Source organism: Anser brachyrhynchus (genome assembly GCF_964034855.1).
Source record: "Anser brachyrhynchus genome assembly, contig: SCAFFOLD_86, whole genome shotgun sequence".
Lineage (NCBI taxonomy): Eukaryota > Metazoa > Chordata > Aves > Anseriformes > Anatidae > Anser > Anser brachyrhynchus.
In genome coordinates, this window is record NW_027664065.1 from 570,083 (window position 1) to 593,216 (window position 23,134).

The window sequence follows — 23,134 nt, forward strand, 5'->3', positions numbered from 1 at the left end:
GGGAAATCAGGTCATAGAATCATAGAAACACGGGGTTGGAAAGGACCTACAAGATCATCTCGTCCAAATGTCCTCCTATCACCAATACTACCCACTAAGCTACTAAATCATATAACATAGCACCTCATCCAGGTGCTTCTTGAACACCGCAAGGGACAGTGACTCCTCCACCTCCCTGGGCAGGCCATTCCAGTACCTGACCACTCTTTGAGAGAAAAAGTTTTTCCTGATATCTAATCTAAATCTCCCCAGGCGCAACTCATGGACATTTCCTCGAGTCCTATCATTCGTTATCTGGGAGAAGAGGCCAAGCCCTCCTCATCACAACCTCCCTTCAGGAAGCCTTAGAGAGCAAAAGTGTAGGTGTTGGGTAATAGGGAATACAAGGTTATGATAAACTTTTACTGTGCACTTCTGCTTGCAGGACGCCCGCCATTGCAATCGCGAATAAAATAGCTTTGCAGAAGATCCTGTCTGAAGAAAATTATTGAGATTTTTCTCACAGCCAGGATGTGTGGTGCCAGCCCACAGGAATCCCTCGCACAACCTACAGACTTGTCCAGGCCATAGTCTCGAGTTCCCAGACTGCAGAGGCTGCCTTCCAATGACTGTGACTTATGTTATACTCATGGAATCATAGAACCATAGAATCACGTAGATTGGAAAAGACCTCTCAAATCATCAAGTTTAACCATTTACCTAACACTGCTACATCTATCCCTAAACCATATCCCTAAGCACCACACCTATATGTCTTGTGAATACCTCCAGGGATGACCACTCCACCACATCCCTGGGCAGCCTGTTCCAATGCATCACAACCCTTTCAAGGAAGACATATACCCAAAACCAAACCTAAACCTGCCCTGATGCACCTTGAGGCCATTTCCTGTTGTCCTGTGTCTGGCCCCAGTACTGAGCCCTGGGGGGCACCCCTTGTGTGTGGCTGCCAATTGGATTTAACTCCATTCACCACAACCCTTTGGGCCCAGACACACAGCCATCTTTTTTACCCAGCAAAGCTCACGCCCATCCAAGACATGAGAAGCCAGTTTCTCCAGGAGAATGCTCTGGGAAACAGAGTCAAAAGCTTTACTAAACCCTAGGTAGATGTTGTGGTTTAACCCGGCTGGCAGCTAAACACCACACAGCCGTTCGCTCACCCTCCCCCCTCCCTCTCTGGGATGGGGGAGAGAAACGGGAAAGTGAAGCCGGTGAGTTGAGATAAAGACAGTTTATTAAGACAGTCTATGCCAAGACTTGTCTATGCCAAGGATGCACGGAGCATCCGGGCCAGTCACAATACGGTGCTTTTGCCACTCATTGCCGGTTAGACTCACTTCAGCCTTCAATACAGTTAACTGCTGGGATCCCCCCGTCACACCATAAATACAGATGGGCTCTGGCCCTGTATAGCTTGATGGCATTAGAGTACATTGTGCACCGGTGTCTACCAAAGCCTTATACTTCTGTGCGTCTGACGTGCCAGGCCATCGAATCCACACAGTCCAATAAACTCGATTGTCCCTTTCCTCCCCCTGGCTGGAGGCAGGGCCCCTCTAGTCCTGGTCAGAATCTTCGTTTCTGTGTCTAAAGGACTGCCTGCTGGAAGTTGGAGCAGCAAACTTTTCAGAGAATTCCTTTTTCCCAATTGTTTTCCTTTGCAATTCACGTACCCGTGCCTCTAGGGTCGCAGTAGATTTTCCATCCCATTTTCTCATGTCCTCTCCATGGTCACGTAGGTAAAACCACAGGGTGGCGCGGTGTGTGTGCCCACCATATTGTCTTCCTTGCATAGATGAACGTTTACCCCTAATAGCTGAGACACTGGTTTGTACAGGTGGGGAGGAAAATAATCTCTCTTCAAGTTGGTGGATCTTTTCAGAAAGTTTCTCCAAAGTATTCTCTTTTAGCTGGTGGACACTGTTTCGTTCAGGTGGAGGGGAAGATAATCTTTCTTCAAGTTGGTGGATCTTTTCAGAAAGTTTCTCCAAAGCATTCTCTTTTAGCTGGTGGACACTGGTTCGTTCAGGTGGAGGGGAAGATAAATTCTCTTTAAGTTGGTGGAACTCTTCAGAGATTTTCTCCACAGCCGAGACACAGGCCTGTAGGGAAGAGGAGAGATTTCCTTCGTACTGCCGGAGTAATTTAGCCACTTCATTCACTGGGGGATTCTCCTCCGCTTTCCAGGTTAGTATTGCCAATGAGCTGGCATATGATGATGGTGCACTCCGTACAAACTTCCGCCACATAGGTGGTGTACACTGGACTGCATCTGGATCTGCGGATGTTTGTGCGTCATCTAGTCCTTATAAATTACTTCCCGTACGGCCAATTCCCTCAGGTACTGAATTCCCTTCTCCATGGTGGTCCATTTGCCTGGTAGACATACAAGTTCTTCCTTGAAGGGATACCTTTCCTGCACAGCTGACAGGAGACGCCTCCAGAGGCTGCGAGATCGTGCTCCATCACCAATTGCTTTGTCAATGCATGCGTCCCTAGCAAGGGATCCCAGCCGCCTGGCTTCCTTGCCCTCTAATTCCACACAATTGGCTCCAGTGTCCCAGCACCGGAGCAGCCAGGTGACAAGCTGCTCACCTATACAGCGACCAAAATCTTTTCGCACATCTCGTAGCTCACGCTGGTATAGAGTCCGGGTAGTTACTGTTGATTTTTCGACATCCCCATCCTCATCTTCAGTCTCCTGCACCTTTGATGGCCCAGCCTCGTCTTCACTATGCCCAGACTTAGCAGAAGACTGTTTGCGTTCTAAACGACCTGAGCCTCTACACCATTTCTTCACCTTGTCTACAGGGGCAACTTGCACTGCTACAGCTCGTTTCTCTAACCCAGACACAGGGTCTGCCACAGGGGTTGGAATACCCTCTGCGGGGTCAACTTGCACTGCTACACCTCGTTTCTCTGACCCAGACACAGGAGTGGGAGCAGCTGCAGGAGCTGGAGCAGCTGCAGGAGCTGGAACGGCTGCAGGAGCTGGAACTGGAGCGGCTGCAGGAGCTGGAGCGGCTGCAGGAGCTGGAGCGGCTGCAGGAGCTGGAGCTGGAGCGGCTGCAGGAGCTGGAGCGGCTGCGGGAGCTGGAGCTGGAGCGGCTGCAGGAGCTGGAGTGGCTGCGGGAGCTGGAGCTGGAACTTGCACTGCTACAGCTCGTTTCTCTAACCCAGACACAGGGTCTGCCACAGGGGTTGGAATACCCTCTGCGGGGTCAACTTGCACTGCTACAGCTCGTTTCTCTGACCCAGACACAGGGTCTGCCACAGGGGTTGGAATACCCTCTGCGGGGTCAACTTGCACTGCTACAGCTCGTTTCTCTGACCCAGCCACAGGAGTGGGAGCAGCTGCACGAGCTGGGGCAGCTGCAGGGGCTGGAGTGGCTGCGGGAGCTGGAGCTGGAGCGGCTGCAGGAGCTGGAGCTGGAGCGGCTGCAGGAGCTGGAACTGGAGCGGCTGCAGGAGCTGGAGCTGGAGCGGCTGCAGGAGCTGGAACTGGAGCGGCTGCAGGAGCTGGAGCGGCTGCAGGAGCTGGAGCGGCTGCAGGAGCTGGACCTGGAATGGCTGCAGGAGCAGGAGCGGCTGCAGGAGCTGGAGCGGCTGCAGGAGCTGGAGCTAGGTTGTTAGTAGCATCAATTGCAGCTCGATAGGCACAAGCCAGACCCCAGCACGCTACAGTGATTTGTGTCACTTTGGAACTGCCAGAGTCATGAAACCTTTTTTTCAAGCATTCCGCCAGCTTTTTAGGATTTTGCAGTTGTTCAGGGGTGAATGTCCAAAACACTGGAGGTGACCACTGCTCTAGAAACCTGCCCATATCCTCCCACACTCCCTGCCACTCGCAACTATCCCGCCTCAAGACAGATCTCCGGATGAGATTCCTAAGTAGTTGTTTAACCCTCCACAAAATCTGAAGCGCATTCAGGAGACATAACAACAAGAGCAGGCTGGTCTGAGTATCCCAAGGATATTCAACATCTCGGAGAACCACCGTAACTAGCTCGGGGGATAAGAGGGTGGTGGTGAAGGAGAAAGGGAGAGTGAACAGGTAGGGAAACATGTCTTCCCCTGTCCCCTTCACAGATTGGCTCCCTAACGAAAACAGGCAATAGGTGTAATTGCTAATAGTTTCCGAGATATGGTTTCCAAAGTATAGAGTCGACGTCAGTGCTGAGTACAAATACCAGGTTAAAGTCGTGACCAGATATTTCATCATTTCATAAGCCATTGTTACACCGCACAGTACCATAACAATCTTAAACCAGGGCCCGGAAAGGATAAACAGTGCAACAGGGAGCACATACAGAAAGTAACGCACCATAAAACTCAATTTGGAATACAGGTACAGCAGACTGGAGATTAAGGCAATCAACATCGTGACTAGCAACTATTAAGCAGGTCCAATACTTATACCAATTTTAGTTTAACACACTCTGGTCAGATTTGTCGATATCTCAACCCTTCGTGCCCCACGTTGGGCGCCAAAAGGACTGTTGTGGTTTAACCCGGCTGGCAGCTAAACACCACACAGCCGTTCGCTCACCCTCCCCCCTCCCTCTCTGGGATGGGGGAGAGAAACGGGAAAGTGAAGCCGGTGAGTTGAGATAAAGACAGTTTATTAAGACAGGAATATAATAATAACAATAATAATAATAATAGTGATAATGATAATAGTATTAACAATAATAATGTGTAAGAAAACAAGTGATGCACAATGCAATTGCTCACCACCCGCTGACCGATGCCCAGCCTATTCCCGAGCAGCCGGCCCCCCCACCCCGGCCAGCCACCCTTATATATTGTTTAGCATGACGTCAGATGGTATGGAATACCCCTTTGGCCAGTTGGGGTCAGCTGTCCTGGGTCTGTCCCCTCCCAGCTCCTGCTGCACCCCCAGCCTGCTTGCTGGCAGGACAGAGCGAGAAGCCGAAAAGTCCTTGGCCTGGTGTAAACACTGCTCTGCAACAATTAAAACATCAGCATGTTATCAGCGCTCTTCTCATCCTAATCCAAAACATAGCACCCTACCAGCTACTATGAGCTACTTAACTCTGTCCTAACTGGAACCAGGACAGAGCTTCAGTCCATGGTGCTTTGTCTCCACTGCTCCTTCCAGGTTACTCTCTTCCCTTCTCCAGTGTGGGGTCACTCCCATGGGATGCCATTCCCAAACTGATCCTACATGACCTCCCCACAGACAGCGGCTCATCAAGAAGAGCTTCAGTATGGATCTGTACCAAGCTGGGGAAAGTCCTTCAGGAATGGACTGCTCCTCTCCATGGGCTGCAGCTCCCACCAGAAATCTTGCTCCTGTGGTTGCTCCTCTCCATGGGCTGCAGCCTCCTTCAGGCCACATCCACCTGCTCCACCAGGGGCTCCTCCACGCATCTGCAGGGCTGCTTCTCTCCCATTTTCTCACTCTTCTGCCAGCTGTTGCTGCACAAAGATTTTTTTTTTATACTTTCTAAAAAATATTATCAAAGATGCACAACTAGTGTCACTCGTTGGCTCAGCTTTGACCTGCAGCCAGCGGATCCCTTTTCGAGAGGGAGCTACTAGCTCTGATCTGAACTGGGGCAGCTCCTTTAGTCTCAATAAGCCACCTCCAGCAATTATTCCACATCTGGGGCAGCTCCTGGTCCCTTCTCACAGAGGCCACCCATGCAGCCCAATACATATGTTAGGGAAGAAAAGTATGTTGCAGAACTCCTAAAGAGGGTCCTTCAAAAAGGAAAATGCCCTTGCAGGATAGGCTGATTTGAAGTAGTGGAAATAGTTAGTAGTAGAAATAGTAGTAGGAGAATAGTTCTTGTGCTGTAGGTGCAGCAGGCAATATGTCTTGGATTGTGCCTCAGAAGACTCAAGCAGATCAAATCTGGTTGATCCATGAACTAAACTAAGACAAACACTGTGAGCAGAGCGAAGGACACCGAGTGGTGCCCTAGCATGAAGGAGGATGCAGAGCACAGCTGTAAGAGGCGTCTTTCTTCTGCCACGACCGACGCAGGTTCGTCTGAAGTGAGAGCCAGAGCCCGGGACCCATGGAGTGAAGGTCCCTGGGCACAACTGCAGAAAGACTTTGCAAGACCTTTGCCAGTGACAGCTTGAAACACCAAATGCATCTTGGCAGTAGTAGGTCCTTTTGGCACAGGGGCAGATGTCCTCCCTGGCAACACCACCACGGAGGCCACCACTGCAAAGCTGCTGCGTGACACCGACTGCGTGACACCCCGGGGTCCAGAGAGGGGAGAGGGGAAGGGGAGAGGCAGGCCGTGGGGAGGGGGCTGGAGTGAGGTCACTGCCACTGCAGCAGCCTGACTGGCCCTCAGAAGGGCTGGCCGGCAGGCACTGTGACATCATCCCGCGCATCAGAGAGCCCCTGGGCAGAAATGACGTCACTGCAGAGGGGAGGGCGAGGGGCTGGCAGAGCCCCATCGAGGGGCTGGCTGTGGGTCCCCTCTGCTACAGCCACCTGACGGCGCGGGGCAGGCAGGAGGGCAGGCAGGGCTCGTGGCCGCCTTGCTCAGGACGAGCCCTGGGCGAGCTGGGTGGGAAATCTGTGCCTTAGCTCCAGCAAAAGCTCTTCTCTTTGCTCTTGACTTTTCTCAATAACACCACTTCCAGGTGAGCTCTGCCCTTGCTAAAACCATACCTCCACCTCCACCATAAATTTCTGTTTTGGAGCCTGTCCTTGCTGCCACACCCTGGCAGATCCTTTGTGGCCCCTGTCTGCACCCTGTCCCTGCAGCGTCCCAGTCCCACTGCCCCACACATGCTCCCACAGCCATGCTGCCAAGGCACCGCACATGGCAGTGCACATTCAGGGCTGGGTCAAGATCCCCCTGTTACAATCCCAATGGCACCCTCAGGGTTCCTTCCTGCCAGGGCCTTTGCAGCCTCCTCCAGCCCATGGCCCCTGCCCTGACCCAGCCACATCCCATGGGGGCCTCTGCAGACAGCCCTGCTCCAGGTCTGCAGGGCTCTGGGCCAGGACAGAGGCCAGCACAGCTGGCCAGTCCCCCAGCACAGACCCGGAGCATGGCTCTCCCACCTCCTTGCCCTCTGCCCACCTCCCTGCCCTCATCCCAGTCCAGTGGCAGCAGCCCCAGGGCAGTGCCCACCGCAGGCTGCTTCAGGGCTCTGGGCACTGCCACCACAGCCCCAGCCCCTCTGACGGGCACAGCGGCTCCCAGGGGCACAGACGGCTCAGCCCCACAGATGGGACAACCATGGCACAAGTGTACAGTGGTCAGTGTCCCCTGCAGTGTCCCCTGCTCTCTTCTGCAGCACATCCTCAGAGGCCAGCAGCCCCTCTGGGCCATCCCTGGGGGTCCTCAGGCAGCTCCTGCTGCCCCAGGGCCAGGGCAGCCTGCCCCGAGCTGCTGCAGCCAGAAAGGGGTTTGCTATTCCCATTACTTCCTGATCAGCTGAGAGTGGGTCTCAGAGAAAGAAGTTGTTGTAGCTTCATTTATTTTGTTTAAATACACAAAGAGTCTGGCTCCTCATTTCTGCAAAGCCTCAGGGTCACACAAGACATCCATCAGGCTGGAGGCGGCTCTGGGCAGCCTGCTTTAGTGGTTGGCAACCCTGCCCAGAGCAGAGAGGTTGAAACTACGTGATCTTGAAGGTCCTTTTCAACCCTGGCCATTCTATGATTCTATGATATGTTGGCACTTGAGTACAACAGGATGAAGAACAGCATTTCTTTGTGGAAAACATTATCACATGGGGAAAAAGAAAAAGAAAACCAAACAAATCCCTCCAGAAGTTAAGACAGGCTTGCCATGTCATTACATAAACTGTAATTCATCTGAAGAAGAAAAGAAGCACTTTATAGCTGTGGAAAGGCACAGTCAGTTTCCTCAACACATCCTTACAAACATCCATGACATCACTTTCCTAATGGCATTCTCCTGGTTCCTCATGCTGTAGATGAGGGGGTTCACTGCTGGGGGCATCACCGAGTACAGGAAAGCCATCACAAGGTCCAGGGATGGAGAGGAAATGGAGGGGGGCTTCAGGTAGGCACACATGCCAGTGCTGAGAAACAGAAAGACCACGGCCAGGTGAGGGAGGCACGTGGAGAAGGCTTTGTACCACCCCTGCTCAGAGGGGATCCTCAGCACAGCCTTGAAGATCTGTACATAGGAGAAAAGAATGAAAACAAAACACCCCCAAAACAGAAAACCACTGAATGTGAGAAGCTCAATTTCCCTGAGGTAGGAGTCTGAGCAGGAGAGCTTGAGGATCTGGGGGATTTCACAGAAGAACTGGTCCACAGCATTGCCTTGGCAGAGGGGCAGGGAAAATGTATTGGCAGTGTGCAGCAGAGCATAGAGAACCCCACTGCCCCAGGCAGCTGCTGCCATCTGGGCACAAGCTCTGATGCCCAGAAGGGTCCCGTAGTGCAGGGGCTTGCAGATGGCAACGTAGCGGTCGTAGGACATGACAGTGAGAAGAAAATACTCTGCTGATATCAAGAAGAGAAAAATAAAGACCTGTGCAACACATCCTGCATAGGAGATGGCCCTGGTGTCCCAGAGGGAATTGGCCATGGCTTTGGGGAGAGTGGTGGAGATGCAGCCCAGGTCGAGGAGGGCGAGGTTGAGGAGGAAGAAGTACATGGGGGTGTGGAGGCGGTGGTCGCAGGCTGCGGCGGTGAGGATGAGGCCGTTGCCCAGGAGGGCAGCCAGGTAGATGGCCAGGAAGAGCGCGAAGTGCAGGAGCTGCAGCTCCCGCGTGTCTGCGAATGGCAACAGGAGGAACTCGCTGATGGAGCTGCTGTTGGACATCTGGTGCTGCCTCTAGGTATGGGGATCTGCACAGGAAGGGAAAGACAATGATATGTTAGGACAGGCTTTTCTGAGTGAAACCTATGCCATTCCCCCAGCCATACGGCCATGCTTTTTCTTTCTCTAATGGAATCTTTCATTCAGCTCCATGACATGAGCTTCATTTTTTAAGGTTCAGTGTGCAATGAGGAGCAAGGGCCTCTGCTCCCGGGCTCTCAAGGGAATCAGTCCTAACCCAGCGCAGTGAGTATACAGGACCATGGCAGCAGGACAAGGTTTTATTTTCAGATTTTGTCAAATGAAATCATTTCTTACCCAGAAGGGCATGTCTGCATCTGCATTCCCAGAGCTACAGAATGTAGTTGGCAGAAAAGTGCTTTAGGGCCATTTTTATTCTCATCCCCTTCATCATGCCCCAACAGTGTCCTCTGAAGTCAGAAATCCTGAGATTTTCTGCTTAACTCAGAGTGAATGGCTGTGAGACCTGAGAGGCAAAGGGATTCACTGTGGCTTGGTGCAGAGTGAAGGGAACTGGCTGGGGCTGGGCTTGTTCCCAGCTGCCCGGCACTTGCAGGTTTTGGGCACCAAGGGCAATAACATTCATATTACACTTGAAAAGAAGCCAGGCTCTGCTGAGAGCAGAGGAGGCCACTGCCAATCCCTCAGTGCCCAGCCCTTTTGAAGGTACCTGAGCAAGGTTTCAGCACCACACCTCTAGCCAAGGACACCTAACATTCATTTCTCCAACGCAACAGCATGTCCTTGCGTGTAGCATCTCCTCCACTACACAAGGCTTCTAGATCATGCAGGCAGACGATGGGAAAGATTTGCATCCTGCAGGGCAGCTCACAGCTCTAAAGGCTGTGAGGGCAGAGGCTTTTCTTAGCGGGACAGGAGGCAAGGGGGCTTGCACAGAGGAAGCGGTCTGCACTGAATGAAAAAATATGGAGTTTTGTGATGAACTCTCCCTCCGACAAGATTTCTGATTTACCTTCCACTCATTCCTCGGTCATATCCCTGAAGCTTTTACTTCCAGGAGCTCTTTCCCTGTCTCACGTCTTCTTCCTGTTTCTGCTCACAACCGCAGTGTGAGAAAGAGCCTTGTGTTTTTGCAGTGGAATGTGTTTTTGCAGTGGAAAATTCCACTAACCTTGCATATTCAAAAGTGATTGTGCAGGCATGACAGTGACATGGAAGTGGGGAGTATGATACACAGGTAAAGGAAAGGTCCCACTCTCCCAAAACTAGGATAGCTAAGAAAAACAGGATGAGCAGTGCAGAATCAGTAAAAACAAAAAATCACGTGCCCTCTGGTCATGAGAGAAGAAGGAAATAAAAAAGGAAAAGGAGAAATTAACAGCTGGTCAAATCTAATCGTACATATATGGTATAGTAATAAGCATCGAATAGTTTGTGAACTTGTACTCAGCCAGTGAGGAAACGGGAGGAAACAAGTGTTGGGTAATAGGAAATACGGGGTTATGATATACTTTTGCTGGGCGCTCCTGCCTGCAGGACACTTGCCATTGCAATCACGAATAAAATAGCTTCACAGAAAATCCTGTCCGAGAAAATTATTGGGTTTTTTCTCACACCACCCCAAACTCTATGCAGTAATCTTTGCCCTTCAGAAACCTACCTGTATACAGGATACTGGCTAGCTGGATGTGTGTCTTTGTAGCTGGAAAAGGACCTGTCAGAAAGCCCTGCTGGGTTCAGCAAAGTTGATGCTGTAGCTTTCGATAGGAAGAGGAGAGGCTGAAGGCAGTTTTGGGGCTGCTCACAAACCCACTGATCATCAAAGTTAACAGCTCAGGAGTCTCAGCATAGTGCTCACACTGGACAGCTCCTTTTCCATGTCTCCTTAATTCCCCTCCCTGTCCAGTAGAGTAGGTAACTAAAAAGAGGGCAGAAAATCCCTTCTTTGATCATTCTTGTGAAAAAAAAAAATTGCCTGGGAAATGATACTGGGTGCTTTGGAGCTGTGAGCAGGCTGCCCCAGGCAGCAGCCTCCCGCCAGCAGCAGGACCCTGCCCTGCCGGGGGGGCTCCTTCCACCCGCAGCTTCTCCCCGCAGCGCCCTGGGCAGCTCCCCGGGCAGGCTGAGTGCTGAGCCTGGCAGGCGGCAGAGGCCCTGCCCCGGCACACAGCCCCTGGGGCACAGCAGGGACCCTGCTCTGCACCACAGCCCTGGGCACCCCTGCCTGCACGCGCGGCTTCTCCTTCCTCCAGGAGCTGCGGCTGCATTGCCCTCCAGCCAGAGACTTACCGGGGTCAGGGCTGGCAAGTGTTCTCCCCCAGCGAGCTCTGTGCATCCTGCCACTTCTGCCTGCCTTTACCCACTCTGTCTCTGCAGGCAGTGCCCCCAGCCCTGCTGCGCTGGGCAGAGGAGCTGCTCCTGGGCAGAGCTGCCTCTCTGCAGCGCTGCCCGCTTGCCAGGAGCTCCCCTTGGGCCCAGGAGCCCGGCCCAGCTCAGCAGCACAGGCCCAGCCCAAGGCCTCCCTTGCTCTGCCCCCCACCAGGCTCCCTGCACATGGCCCTGGGGCTCCTGGGCTCACAGCTCCTGGAAGGCAGCAGGGTCCCTCCTGGGGAACACACTTGGAAGCAGACAAAGCAAACACTGGCTGGCCCTCTCTAAGCACTGCGCTGTCTGATTCCTGCAGCAGAAATTGCCCTACCAGGTTGTGCAGGGCTACGGGATGTGCCAAAGTTCCTCTCTGTTGTTCAACTTACTCATCAGTGAAGTCAATGATGTAACAGAGTGCACCCTCACAAACTTTGCTGATGACACAGAGCTGGGAGGAGTGGCTGATACCCCAGAGGGACCTGGACATGCTGGAGAGATAGGCTGAGAGGAACCCCGTGAAGTTCAACAAGGGCAAGTGCAGGGTCCTGTCTCCTTCCTAGGGCAGAATAACCCCCAGCACCAGTACAGGCTGGGAATGGCCTGCTGGAAAGCAGCTCTGCAAAGAAGGACCTGGGAGTCCTGGTGGACAGCAGGCTGAGCATGAGTCAGCAGTGTGCCCTTGTGGCCAAGAAGGCCGACGGGACCCTGGAGTGCATTTGGAAGAGTGTTGCCAGCAGGCCAAGGGAGGTGATCCTCCCCCTCTACTCAGCCTGTACAGGTGCTTGGTGTTATTCCTCCCTAGGAAGGAGACACCACAAAGAAATGGTGGTATGCATGAGAAGCCTGACAGGGTTAGGAAAGCAGCGTTTAGTTGCAGAATAAGCACTAGGGCTGAATTCTCCTGAAATGCTACTAGTTGCTTGACAGAGCAGCACACTGCCACAGTCATGGTGACAGCCTGGCAGCTTTGCACCTGGGTATCACTGTGAGATCAGCCAAATGGGATGAAGGCTTTGTTCCTCATCCCTTCTGTTGAGAGAGGGGTTTTGCCTCTCGGCAGGAGCTATCTCTGCCACATGTCACCCAGGCAACCTCTGTGAGTGGCATCTGCCCCTGGGGCCCAGAGATGTGCAAAGCCTTGGTTCTCTTGCTTTCCAATATCCACTGGCATTCCATCCAAGCTGAGCAACCCAAGGCCTTCTCCGGAGCTGGTCATCACAGAAAGGCACTTCTGGGACTCCTTGCAACAGCCTGCAGTAATGCTGCCGTTGCTTATGTCAATTGTGGGTGCCTGGAGTGTTTTGGACTCTTCTAGAGGTGAGTTTGAAGTATGGGAATGCTTTATACAAACACAAAAAAGCTTTGACATGTTGGCTTGTGCTCAGTGACTTCTGACCTAGAGCACTGCAGGTTATTGAATCAAAGACTGGAGTGCGCGGAGCGCATCCGGTGTCCTAGAGCCACTCACACACTGGCCGATACTGACTTGGTTACTGAAAATACAGTCAGGTTGGGGTCTTCAGCTTCCAAGATGTCTGCCGGAAAGACAGTACAGCAGAGAGGAAATAGTCTAGGAGGTGTCTGGAGTGCTTGGAAGATGAGCAGGGGAGGTCCCAGTCAATTGTCGGTTAGCAAATGTGACGCCCATCTACAGGAAAGGCCCAAAGGAGGACCCAGTGAACTACAAGCCTGTCAGTCTGACTTTGGTGCCGGGGAAGGTTATGGTGCAGATTATCTTGTGTGCCATCCTACTGCATATACAGGACAACATACAGGTGATCAGGCCCAGTCAGCATGGATTTATGGAAGGCAGGTCCTGCTTGACGAACCTGTTCTCCTATGAAAAGGTGATGCACTTGGTGGATGAGGGAGAGGCTGTGGATGTTGTCTGCCTAAGGTTTAGTAAAGGTTTTGACTCTGTTTCCCAGAGTTAAATCCAATTGGAGGCCAGTCACAAGTGGTGTCCCCCACGGCTCAGCGACAGGACAAGAAGAAATGGCCTCGCGTTGCACCAGGGGAGGTTTAGGTTGGATATTGGGAAAAATGTCTTCCCTGAAAGGGTTGTGATACATCGGAACATGCTGCCCGGCGATGTGGTGGAGTGGTCTTCCCTGGAGGTATTCACAAGACATACAGATGTGGTGCTTAGGGACATGGTTTAGTGGTAGACGTGGCAGTGTTAGGTTAACAGTTGAACTTGATGATCTGAGAGGTCTTTTCCAATCTACATGATTCTATGGTTCCATGGTTCTAGGAGTCTAACATAGGTCATAATCATTGGAAGGCAGCCACTGCAGTCTGGGAACTCGAGACTGTGGCCTGGACAAGACCATAGGTTGTGTGAGGGATTCCTGAGGGCTGGCACCATGCATCCTGGCACACGTTCCAGTGGATTCCCGGAGTTAACTACACTTGAAATGGCCATTGAGACCCCCAAGAAAATCGTTCTGGTCCATGTGCGATAAACTCAGGCTGAAAGACTCAAGAGCAGGTGATTTTGAGTGGCTGTGGCAGAGCCCAGCAGCTTGCCCCAGTCTGGGAGTATGTCCCCTTCCATCTAGTGAATTTAAAAGGGATTAATATGAACAGACCCATCAGGTCAATCTGCATAATACGGAGAAGTAATGGTTCTTGTGCTGTAGGTGCAGCAGGCAGGAGGCCTTGGATAGGGCCTCAGAAGACTCAAGCAGATCTAATCTGGTTCATCCCTGAGCTAAGACAAACACTGTGAGCAGAGCGAAGGACACCGAGTGGTGCCCTAGCATGAAGGAGGATGCAGAGCACAGCTGTAAGAGGCGTCTTTCTTCTGTCACGACCGACGCAGGTTCGTCTGAAGTGAAAGCCCTAGCCCAGGACCCATGGAGTGAAGGTCCCTGGGCACAACTGCAGAAAGACTTTGCAAGACCTCTGCCAGTGACAGCTTGAAACACCAAATGCATCTTGGCAGTAGTAGGTCCTTTTGGCACAGGGGCAGATGTCCTCCCTGGCAACACCACCACGGAGGCCACCACTGCAAAGCTGCTGCGTGACACCGACTGCGTGACACCCCGGGGTCCAGAGAGGGGAGAGGGGAAGGGGAGAGGCAGGCCGTGGGGAGGGGGCTGGAGTGAGGTCACTGCCACTGCAGCAGCCTGACTGGCCCTCAGAAGGGCTGGCCGGCAGGCACTATGACATCATCCTGCGCATCAGAGAGCCCCTGGGCAGAAATGACGTCACTGCAGAGGGGAGGGCGAGGGGCTGGCAGAGCCCCATCGAGGGGCTGGCTGTGGGTCCCCTCTGCTACAGCCACCTGACGGCGCGGGGCAGGCAGGAGGGCAGGCAGGGCTCGTGGCCGCCTTGCTCAGGACGAGCCCTGGGCGAGCTGGGTGGGAAATCTGTGCCTTAGCTCCAGCAAAAGCTCTTCTCTTTGCTCTTGACTTTTCTCAATAACACCACTTCCAGGTGAGCTCTGCCCTTGCTAAAACCATACCTCCACCTCCACCATAAATTTCTGTTTTGGAGCCTGTCCTTGCTGCCACACCCTGGCAGATCCTTTGTGGCCCCTGTCTGCACCCTGTCCCTGCAGCGTCCCAGTCCCACTGCCCCACACATGCTCCCACAGCCATGCTGCCAAGGCACCGCACATGGCAGTGCACATTCAGGGCTGGGTCAAGATCCCCCTGTTACAATCCCAATGGCACCCTCAGGGTCCCTTCCCGCCATGGCCCTCCTACCTTTGCAGCCTCCTCCAGCCCATGGCCCCTGCCCTGACCCAGCCACGTCCCATGGAGGGCTCTCCAGACAATCCTGCTCCAGGTCTGCAGGGCTCTGGGCCAGGACAGAGGCCAACAGGGCTAGCCGTTCCCTCGACACAGGCCCCGAGCCTGGCTCTCCCAAATCCTTGCCCTCCGCCCACCTCCCTGCCCTCATCCCAGTCCAGTGGCAGCAGCCCCAGGGCAGTGCCCACCACAGGCTGCTTCAGGGCCCTGGGCACTGCCACCACAGCCCCAGCCCCTCTGAAGGGCACAGCAGCTCCTAGGGCACAGAGGGCTCAGCTCCACAGATGGGAACATCCATGGAACAAGCGTACAGAGGTCAGTGTACCATGCTGTGTCCCCTGCACTCCTCTGCAGCACATCCTCAGAGGCCCGCAGACCCTCTGTGACATCCCTGGGGGTCCTCAGGCAGCTCCTGCTGCCCCAGGGCCAGGGCAGCCTGCCCCGAGCTGCTGCAGCCAGAAAGGGGTTTGCTATTCCCATTATGTCCTGCTCTGCTGAGAGGGGGGTCCAGACAAAGAATTTGCTGTAGGTTCATTTATTTTGTTTAAATACACAGAGAGGCTGGCTCCTTGTTTATGCAGAGCCTCAGGGTCACAAAAGATATGTTGTTATTTAAGTACAAGGTCATGAAGAATGGCATTTCTCTGTGGAAAACATTATCACAAGGGGAAAATGAAAAAGAAAACCAAATTCATCTAGAAGTACAACCAGGCTTAGCCTGTCATGACATAAACCACAATTCAAGTGTAGAAGAAGACAAGAAGCAGTCTATAGCTGCCGAAAGGTCCAATCAATTTCCTGAGCAAATCCTGATAAACATCCATGACATCACTTTCCTAATGGCATTCTTGAGCTCCTGGTTTCTGATGCTGTAGATGAGGGGGTTCACTGCTGGGGGCATGACTGCATATAGAACAGCCATTATCATGTCCAGGGATGGAGAGGAGATAGTGGGAGGCTTCAGGTAGGCAGATACACCAGTGCTAACCAGCAGGGAGACCACGACCAGGTGAGGGAGGCACGTGGAGAAGGCTTTGTGCCGGCCCTGCTCAGAGGGCATCCTCAGCACAGTCCTGAAGATCTGTACATAGGACAGCACGATGAATACAAAACACCCCAAAACCAGAAAACCACTGAATGTGAGAAGCCCAACTTCCCTGAGGTAGGAATCTGAGCAGGACAGCTTGAGGATCTGGGAGATTTCACAGAAGAACTGGTCCACAGCATTGCCTTGGCAGAGGGGCAGGGAAAATGTATTGGCAGTGTGCAGGACAGCATTGAGAAAGCCACTGCCCCAGGCAGCTGCTGCCATCTGGGCACAAGCTCTGCTGCCCAGGAGGCTCCCATAGCGCAGGGGCTTGCAGATGGCAACGTAGCGGTCGTAGGCCATGACGGTGAGAAGAAAATACTCTGCTGACATGAGAAAGGGGAAAAGAAAGACCTGTGCAGCACATCCTGCATAGGAAATGGCCCTGGTGTCCCAGAGGGAATTGGCCATGGCTTTGGGGAGAGTGGTGGAGATGCAGCCCAGGTCGAGGAGGGCGAGGCTGAGGAGGAAGAAGTACATGGGGGTGTGGAGGCGGTGGTCGCAGGCTACGGCGGTGAGGATGAGGCCGTTGCCCAGGAGGGCAGCCAGGTAGATGGCCAGGAAGAGCGCGAAGTGCAGGAGCTGCAGCTCCCGCGTGTCTGCGAATGGCAGGAGGAGGAACTCGCTGATGGAGCTGCTGTTGGACATGTGCTGCCTCTTGGCCTCGGAGCCTGTCCAAAGAGAAAAGGACACAGAGAACTTAGGGCAGACTTCTCTGAGCAAAGCTCTGTACTTTCAGCAACACTCTTCCTTTCTCACTCACCTACACAAACGCATTCTCAGCAGCAGTTTCATTCTCTTCTCTGGCTGGAGCTCTGCTTCGTGTTGGCTGAGTGCTGTTTGGAGCAGCAGCCTCTGCCCATGAGTTCTCTAGGACTCAGCCCTGCTTTGCAGCAGTGGGTACCTGGGAAAGCTGGTGACCCATTCTGAAACTCATAGTTTGGTTCAGATGCTGTGCACCTGTAATACAGAGAGGCTGTTCAACATCCTCCAGTAGGATAACCCCAGGGACACCGCTGGATGTCCTTAAACCAGAGTGACCTGAATAGAGCCAGCTCATTTCCCAGCCCTACGCACCACAGTGCCCAGAGCCATATTGGCTAGAACAACTTGGGCACTTTGCTCCCAGGGATACACCTCCAGAGCAGGACTCAGTACTCTGCTGTTTGAGATCTGGCTTTAATCCCACTGCCCAGAGTCTGAGGAGAATAGTAAGGGCAGGATGGATGGGAGGGGAAACACAAAGAAATGCCCCATTGCTTCTGCTGAAGAAGCCAAGAATGAGAGTGAGAGCTGGGCATTTGGGGTGACCTCTTGTCCTGAAGATTGGGCAGCCAAGGGGCTAACGTTTAAAGACTCCATGGTTGTGGGGATAGGGGCTTTACTGGATGAGAGAGCAGACCATGCAGCTGCTCAGGGGAAGGCGTCTCCAGTGCAGGGATGGCAGGGAGGTGCCTGAATCCCCTCTGCCATGGAGTTTCTGGGAGCAGCTCCCGCTCACTCCCTGCCCATGGCTCTGCTGCCTGCAGCTGTCCCTGCCTGCAGCTGGGTCTCTGTCCCCACGCCTCCTGCCTGCAGGTCACAGCCCCCATCCCACCCGCCGGGTGCTCAGCTCTGCCCTGCAGACACCTCCTGGCAGCAGGGCTCTGCCCAGGGGCAGCTCGCTGGGGGCACGTCCTAGAGACCAGGTCACACAGACCCTGCTGACACTGCACGTGTGGTGGTGGAGCTTTCTGTGGGCTGAGGGGCAGGAAAGGGACATGGTTCAGTCCTTCTAATGCTTGTTGTGAAGGCTTAGGAGAGTCTGACTTCTCTTGGAAATAACGGCATCTGTTGCTATTCCCACTGAGCCAAAGAAGACAAAACTGAAAGCTCAGCAGGCTCAGGAAAGCTGGGACTGAAGCTGAAATCCCCTGCCTGATCCCTTCTCCTGCAATGTCCCCTTGAATACATCAAGGTTGTGCTGCAGATCTGTGAGCAGGCTGCCCCAGGCAGCAGCCTCCCACCAGCAGCAGGACCCTGCCCTGCCGGGGGGGCTCCTTCCACCCGCAGCTTCTCCCCGCAGCGCCCTGGGCAGCTCCCCGGGCAGGCTGAGTGCTGAGCCTGGCAGGCGGCAGAGGCCCTGCCCCGGCACACAGCCCCTGGGGCACAGCAGGGACCCTGCTCTGCACCACAGCCCTGGGCACCCTGGGCAGGAGATCAGTCCCTGACCATGACTTCATGTCCAAACCAATACTGGGAAAAGAAGATGTGATTGTTCCACTTAATTGGTTTTCTGCTAGGAGAAATGACCCTGGTGTGAAGAAGTGTGTGTGCCCAGGGTAGGGAGGGAACGCTAGGGATCCCTTCGGACTGTTTCCCAGCAGGTTCCCCTGCAGCCCCAGGGCCATGTGCAGGGAGCCTGGTGGGGGGCAGAGCAAGGGAGGCCTTGGGCTGGGCCTGTGCTGCTGAGCTGGGCCGGGCTCCTGGGCCCAAGGGGAGCTCCTGGCAAGCGGGCAGCGCTGCAGAGAGCCAGCTCTGCCCAGGAGCAGCTCCTGTGCCCAGCGCAGCAGGGCTGGGGGCACTGCCTGCAGAGACAGAGTGGGTAAAGGCAGGCAGAAGTGGCAGGATGCACAGAGCTCGCTGGGGGAGAACACTTGCCAGCCCTGACCCCGGTAAGTCTCTGGCTGGAGGGCAATGCAGCCGCAGCTCCTGGAGGAAGGAGAAGCCGCGGGTGCAGGCAGGGGTGCCCAGGGCTGTGGTGCAGAGCAGGGTCCCTGCTGTGCCCCAGGGGCTGTGTGCCGGGGCAGGGCCTCTGCCGCCTGCCAGGCTCAGCACTCAGCCTGCCCGGGGAGCTGCCCAGGGCGCTGCGGGGAGAAGCTGCGGGTGGAAGGAGCCCCCCCGGCAGGGCAGGGTCCTGCTGCTGGTGGGAGGCTTGCTGCCTGGGGCAGCCTGCTCACAGATCCACAGCACCACCAGGTTGTATCCAAGGCAAGAAGCCAATCAGGGGTTAGATGCTTGCATCTCCGCTTTCCTGAGCCTCTGCTTTCAGTTTTCTCTTCTTTGTCCCTGTGGAAATAGAAATAGAGGCTGTTATTTTTAAGAAGAGGCTGACATTCCTAAGCCCTAATAAGGAGCATTCCAAGGACCGTAGGAAGTCTCTTTCCTGCCCACAGAAAGCTCCACCACCACACGTGCAGAGTCAGCAGGATCTGTGTGACCTGGTCTCTAGGACGTGTCCCCAGCGAGCTGCCTCTGGGCAGAGCCCTGCTGCCAGGAGGTGTCTGCAGGGCAGAGCTGAGCACCCGGCGGGTGGGATGGGGGCTGTGACCTGCAGGCAGGAGGCGTGGGGACAGAGACCCAGCTGCAGGCAGGGACAGCTGCAGGCAGCAGAGCCATGGTCAGGGAGTGAGCGGGAGCTGCTCCCAGAAACTCTGTGGTAGGGGCGATTTGGGCACCTCCCTGACATCCATGCAGTGCAGACACCTTACCCAGAGCAACCACGTGGTCTCTGCTCAAATCCAGCAAAGCCTCTGCCCCAAAACCATGGGGTCTCTGACTGTTGTCCCTTTAGCAGCAGGACCCTCAGAAAGAGAGAACCCCTCAAGTGCCAATCTCTCACTCCCATTCCTGCCCCTGAAAGCAGGAGCACTGGGGCATTTCTCTCTGTTTCTCCTCCCATCCATCCTGCCCTTGGTTTCCCCTCAGTCTCTCTGGGCAGTGGGATTAAAGCCAATGCTCAAACAACAGAATACCGAGTCCTGCTCTGTAGGTATGTCACTGGGAGCAAAGTGCTCAAGCTGCTCCAGCCAATATGGCTCTGGGCACTGCAGTGCGTAGGGATGGGAAATGAGCTGGCTCTGTTGAAGTCACTGATTTAACGTAATCCAGCAATGTCCCTGAGGTTCTCCTGCTGGAAGATGTTGAACAACCCCTCTGTACTACAGGTGCACTGCATGTGAACTAAACTATGGGTTTCAGAATGTGTCATGGCCTTTCCTAGGTAGCCAGTCCATGTCCTTTTGTCTTTGGATAGGCTCCAAGGCCAAGAGGCATCAGATGTCGAACAGCAGCTCCATCACCAAGTTCCTCCTGCTGCCATTCGCAGACATGCGGGAGCTGCAGCTCCTGCACTTTGGGCTCTTCCTGGCCATCTACCTGGCTGCCCTCCTGGGCAACGGCCTCATCCTCACCGCCGTAGCCTGCCACCACCGCCTCCACACCCCCATGTACTTCTTCCTCCTCAACCTCGCTGTCCTCGACCTGGGCTGCATCTCCACCACTTTCCCGAAAGCCATGGCCAATTCCCTTCATGGTACCAGGGCCGTTTCCTATGCAGGTTGTGCTGCACAGGTCTTTCTGATTGTCTTCACAGATTCACAGATTTCTCTAGGTTGGAAGAGACCTCAAGATCATCGAGTCCAACCTCCGACCTAACACTAAGTACTCCACTAAACCATATCCCTAAGCTCTACATCTAAACGTCTTTTAAAGACCTCCAGGGATGGTGACTCCACCACCTCCCTGGGCAGCCCGTTCCAATGCTTAATAACCCTTTCGGTAAAGAAGTACTTCCTAACATCCAACCTAAAACTCCCCTGTCGCAACTTTAGCCCATTCCCCCTCGTCCTGTCACTAGGCACGTGGGAGAATAGACCAACCCCCACCTCTCTACAGCCTCCTTTCAGGTAACTGTAGAGAGCGATGAGGTCGCCCCTGAGCCTCCTCTTCTCCAGGCTGAACAAGCCCAGCTCCCTCAGCCGCTCCTCGTAAGACTTGTTCTCCAGACCCCTCACAAGCTTGGTCGCCCTTCTCTGGACTCGCTCGAGCACGTCCATGTCCTTCCTGTAGCGAGGGGCCCAAAATTGAACACAGTACTCGAGGTGCGGCCTCACCAGAGCCGAGTACAGGGGCACAATCACTTCCCTCGACCTGCTGGCCACACTGCTTCTTATACAGGCCAGGATGCCGTTGGCCTTCTTGGCCACCTGAGCACACTGCTGGCTCATATTCAGCCGACTGAATACGACGTCTTCTTGATATCAGCAGAGTATTTTATTCTCACCATCATGTCCTATGACCGCTACGTTGCCATCTGCAAGCCCCTGCACTACGGGAGCCTCCTGGGCAGCAGAGCTTGTGCCCAGATGGCAGCAGCTGCCTGGGGCAGTGGGGTTCTCTATGCTCTGCTGCACACTGCCAATACATTTTCCCTGCCCCTCTGCCAAGGCAATGCTGTGGACCAGTTCTTCTGTGAAATCCCCCAGATCCTCAAGCTCTCCTGCTCAGACTCCTACCTCAGGGAAGCTGGGCTTCTCACATTCAGTAGTGTTCTGTTCTTGGGGTGTTATGCTTCCATTGTGCTCTCCTATTTGCAGATCTTCAGGGCCGTGCTGAGGATGCAATCTGAGCAGGGGCGGCACAAAGCCTTTTCCACGTGCCTCCCTCACCTGGCCGTGGTCTCCCTGTTCCTCAGCACTGGCTTTTTCGCCTACCTGAAGCCTCCCTCCATCTCCTCCCCATCCCTGGATCTGGTGGTGGCAGTTCTGTACTCAATGGTGCCCCCGATATTCAACCCTTTCATCTACAGCATGAGAAACAAGGAGCTCAAGCGTGCTATCAGGAAAGTGATTACATGGATTTTTCTTAAGATTGATACATTTCTCCTCTTTCTCCACAAGTGACTTCCTTTGTTTTCCCTTGGAGGCTTGGTACTTACTTTCATTACCATGATGTTATATTTATCTTCAGTGTCATTTCCATGTATTACTTTCATAGAAAAAAGTATTTTATTCACCCCACTTCTCCCGAGGTATGAAATTGCTATTTTTTTTTTCTCTGGACATTTTTTGTCTACCTGGATGCCAGTACTCTCTTTTAGCATCTGCTTAATAAAATGGAATCTCCCCAGTGCACTGCCTGAAATCCTGTCTCTTCTTTCAAAGATGTTGCCAATAACATGGCTGAGCATGTTCCCCTCTAAAGGAAAAGCTGGAGAAAAAAAATGGAAAATGACTCCAGGGTTGATTTAAGGGAGAGGCAGATGACTGATATATTTCAGTCATGGTCTTAACAGACTTTGTAGAGAGATTCAGCTAAGTTATTGAGCATTACTAACAGACGAGAGCAGTGAGAAACTAAAGGCTTAAAAACACCTTCACCCCCGTCCACCGTCTTCTACCTCCTCCCCCCAGTGGTGCAGCGGAACGGGGAATGGGGGCTGCAGTCAGTCTATAACACTTTGTGTCTGCCGCTCCTTCATGGTCACCCTCTGCCCCTGCTCCAGTATGGGGTCCCTCCCATGGATGCCATCCTTCCCGAACTGATCCCCCCAGGCCCCCAGCTCCTGCATGGGCGCCTCTCCATGGGATACAGTGCAGCCTGGAGTCTGCTCCGGCAGGGGTCCTCCATGGGCCACAGCCTCCTCCAGGCCACATCCACCTGCTCCACCGGGGGCTCCTCCACGGGGGGGCTGCAGCGTGGAGATCTGCTCCATGTGGGACCCATGGGCTGCAGGGGGACAGCCTGCTCCACCAGGGGCCTGTCCACAGGCCGCAGGGGAACTTCTGCTCTGGTGCATGGAGCACCTCCTGCCCTCCTTCTGCACTGACCTTGGTGTCCGTACCAAGGACTGCTTCTCACTACATTTTCTCACTCCTCTCTCCCAGCTGCAGCTTCAGAGCAGGTTTTTTTCCCCCTTCCTTATATCTGTTCTCACAGAGGCCAACCCAGCATCGCCCATGGCTCGGCTCTGGCTGGTGACGGGTCACTTCTGGAGCCATCTGTAAGTGGCTCTTCTTTAACATGGGGCAGCTTCTGGACTCTGCTCACAGGGTCCAGCTCTAGATCCCCCCTGCTACCAAAACAGTGACACGTAAGCCCAATACAAGCTGCTGCACCTCAGAAGGCCTGTAACTCCATGCGTTTGGGAGACAAAAAGCTCATCACCATCATATGAGTTGGGAGATATCAAGGGTAGGATTTAGGAGTAACCTGTTGGTGTCTGATGACAGTGAAAGTGGTGAATGGCCACTGAGGTACATCCCCGCGTCTGTCCCACATGGGGCAGGGCAGAGGACATCCTCTAGGAGATTAATGTGGAGCTGCCTGGGAAGCTCAGGGGTTCTCCCTAGGGAGCATGTCCCAGGGGTGGGCAGTGCCTG

General features: G+C 54.0%; 4 protein-coding genes across 4 annotated transcripts in view; 2 read left to right on the top strand and 2 right to left on the bottom strand.

Moving 5' to 3' along the window:
* The window catches only part of LOC308186415 (olfactory receptor 14C36-like), a 294,878-nt gene that overhangs the window by 235,939 nt on the left and 35,805 nt on the right, over positions 1-23,134 (top strand). The gene's annotated exons all lie outside the window — the stretch shown is intronic.
* Positions 7,872-9,192, bottom strand: LOC308186389 (olfactory receptor 14C36-like; the record flags this gene model as incomplete). The annotated part of the gene is made up of 1 exon (XM_080608534.1): positions 7,872-9,192. The coding sequence occupies exon 1, from the start codon at positions 8,799-8,801 to the stop codon at positions 7,872-7,874; it is 930 nt and encodes a 309-aa protein (XP_080464660.1). The 5' UTR covers positions 8,802-9,192.
* LOC308186416 (olfactory receptor 14C36-like) lies at positions 15,436-18,167 on the bottom strand. The gene has a single exon (XM_080608557.1). It carries the CDS (start codon positions 16,638-16,640, stop codon positions 15,696-15,698), a length of 945 nt encoding a protein of 314 aa, XP_080464683.1. The 5' UTR covers positions 16,641-18,167; the 3' UTR covers positions 15,436-15,695.
* On the top strand, positions 19,829-22,294 carry LOC308186400 (olfactory receptor 14A16-like). The gene is made up of 2 exons (XM_080608544.1): positions 19,829-20,364; positions 21,018-22,294. The coding sequence occupies exons 1-2, from the start codon at positions 19,986-19,988 to the stop codon at positions 21,653-21,655; spliced, it is 1,017 nt and encodes a 338-aa protein (XP_080464670.1). The 5' UTR covers positions 19,829-19,985; the 3' UTR covers positions 21,656-22,294.

Bases quoted from the DNA above. Each gene is read 5' to 3' on its own strand.
- LOC308186416 (XM_080608557.1), bottom strand. From the start codon at position 16,640: ATGTCCAACAGCAGCTCCATCAGCGAGTTCCTCCTCCTGCCATTCGCA.
- LOC308186400 (XM_080608544.1), top strand. From the start codon at position 19,986: ATGTCCTTTTGTCTTTGGATAGGCTCCAAGGCCAAGAGGCATCAGATG. The intron at 20,365-21,017 runs GTTGGAAGAGAC...TCTTGATATCAG, and splicing joins AGATTCACAGATTTCTCTAG to CAGAGTATTTTATTCTCACC.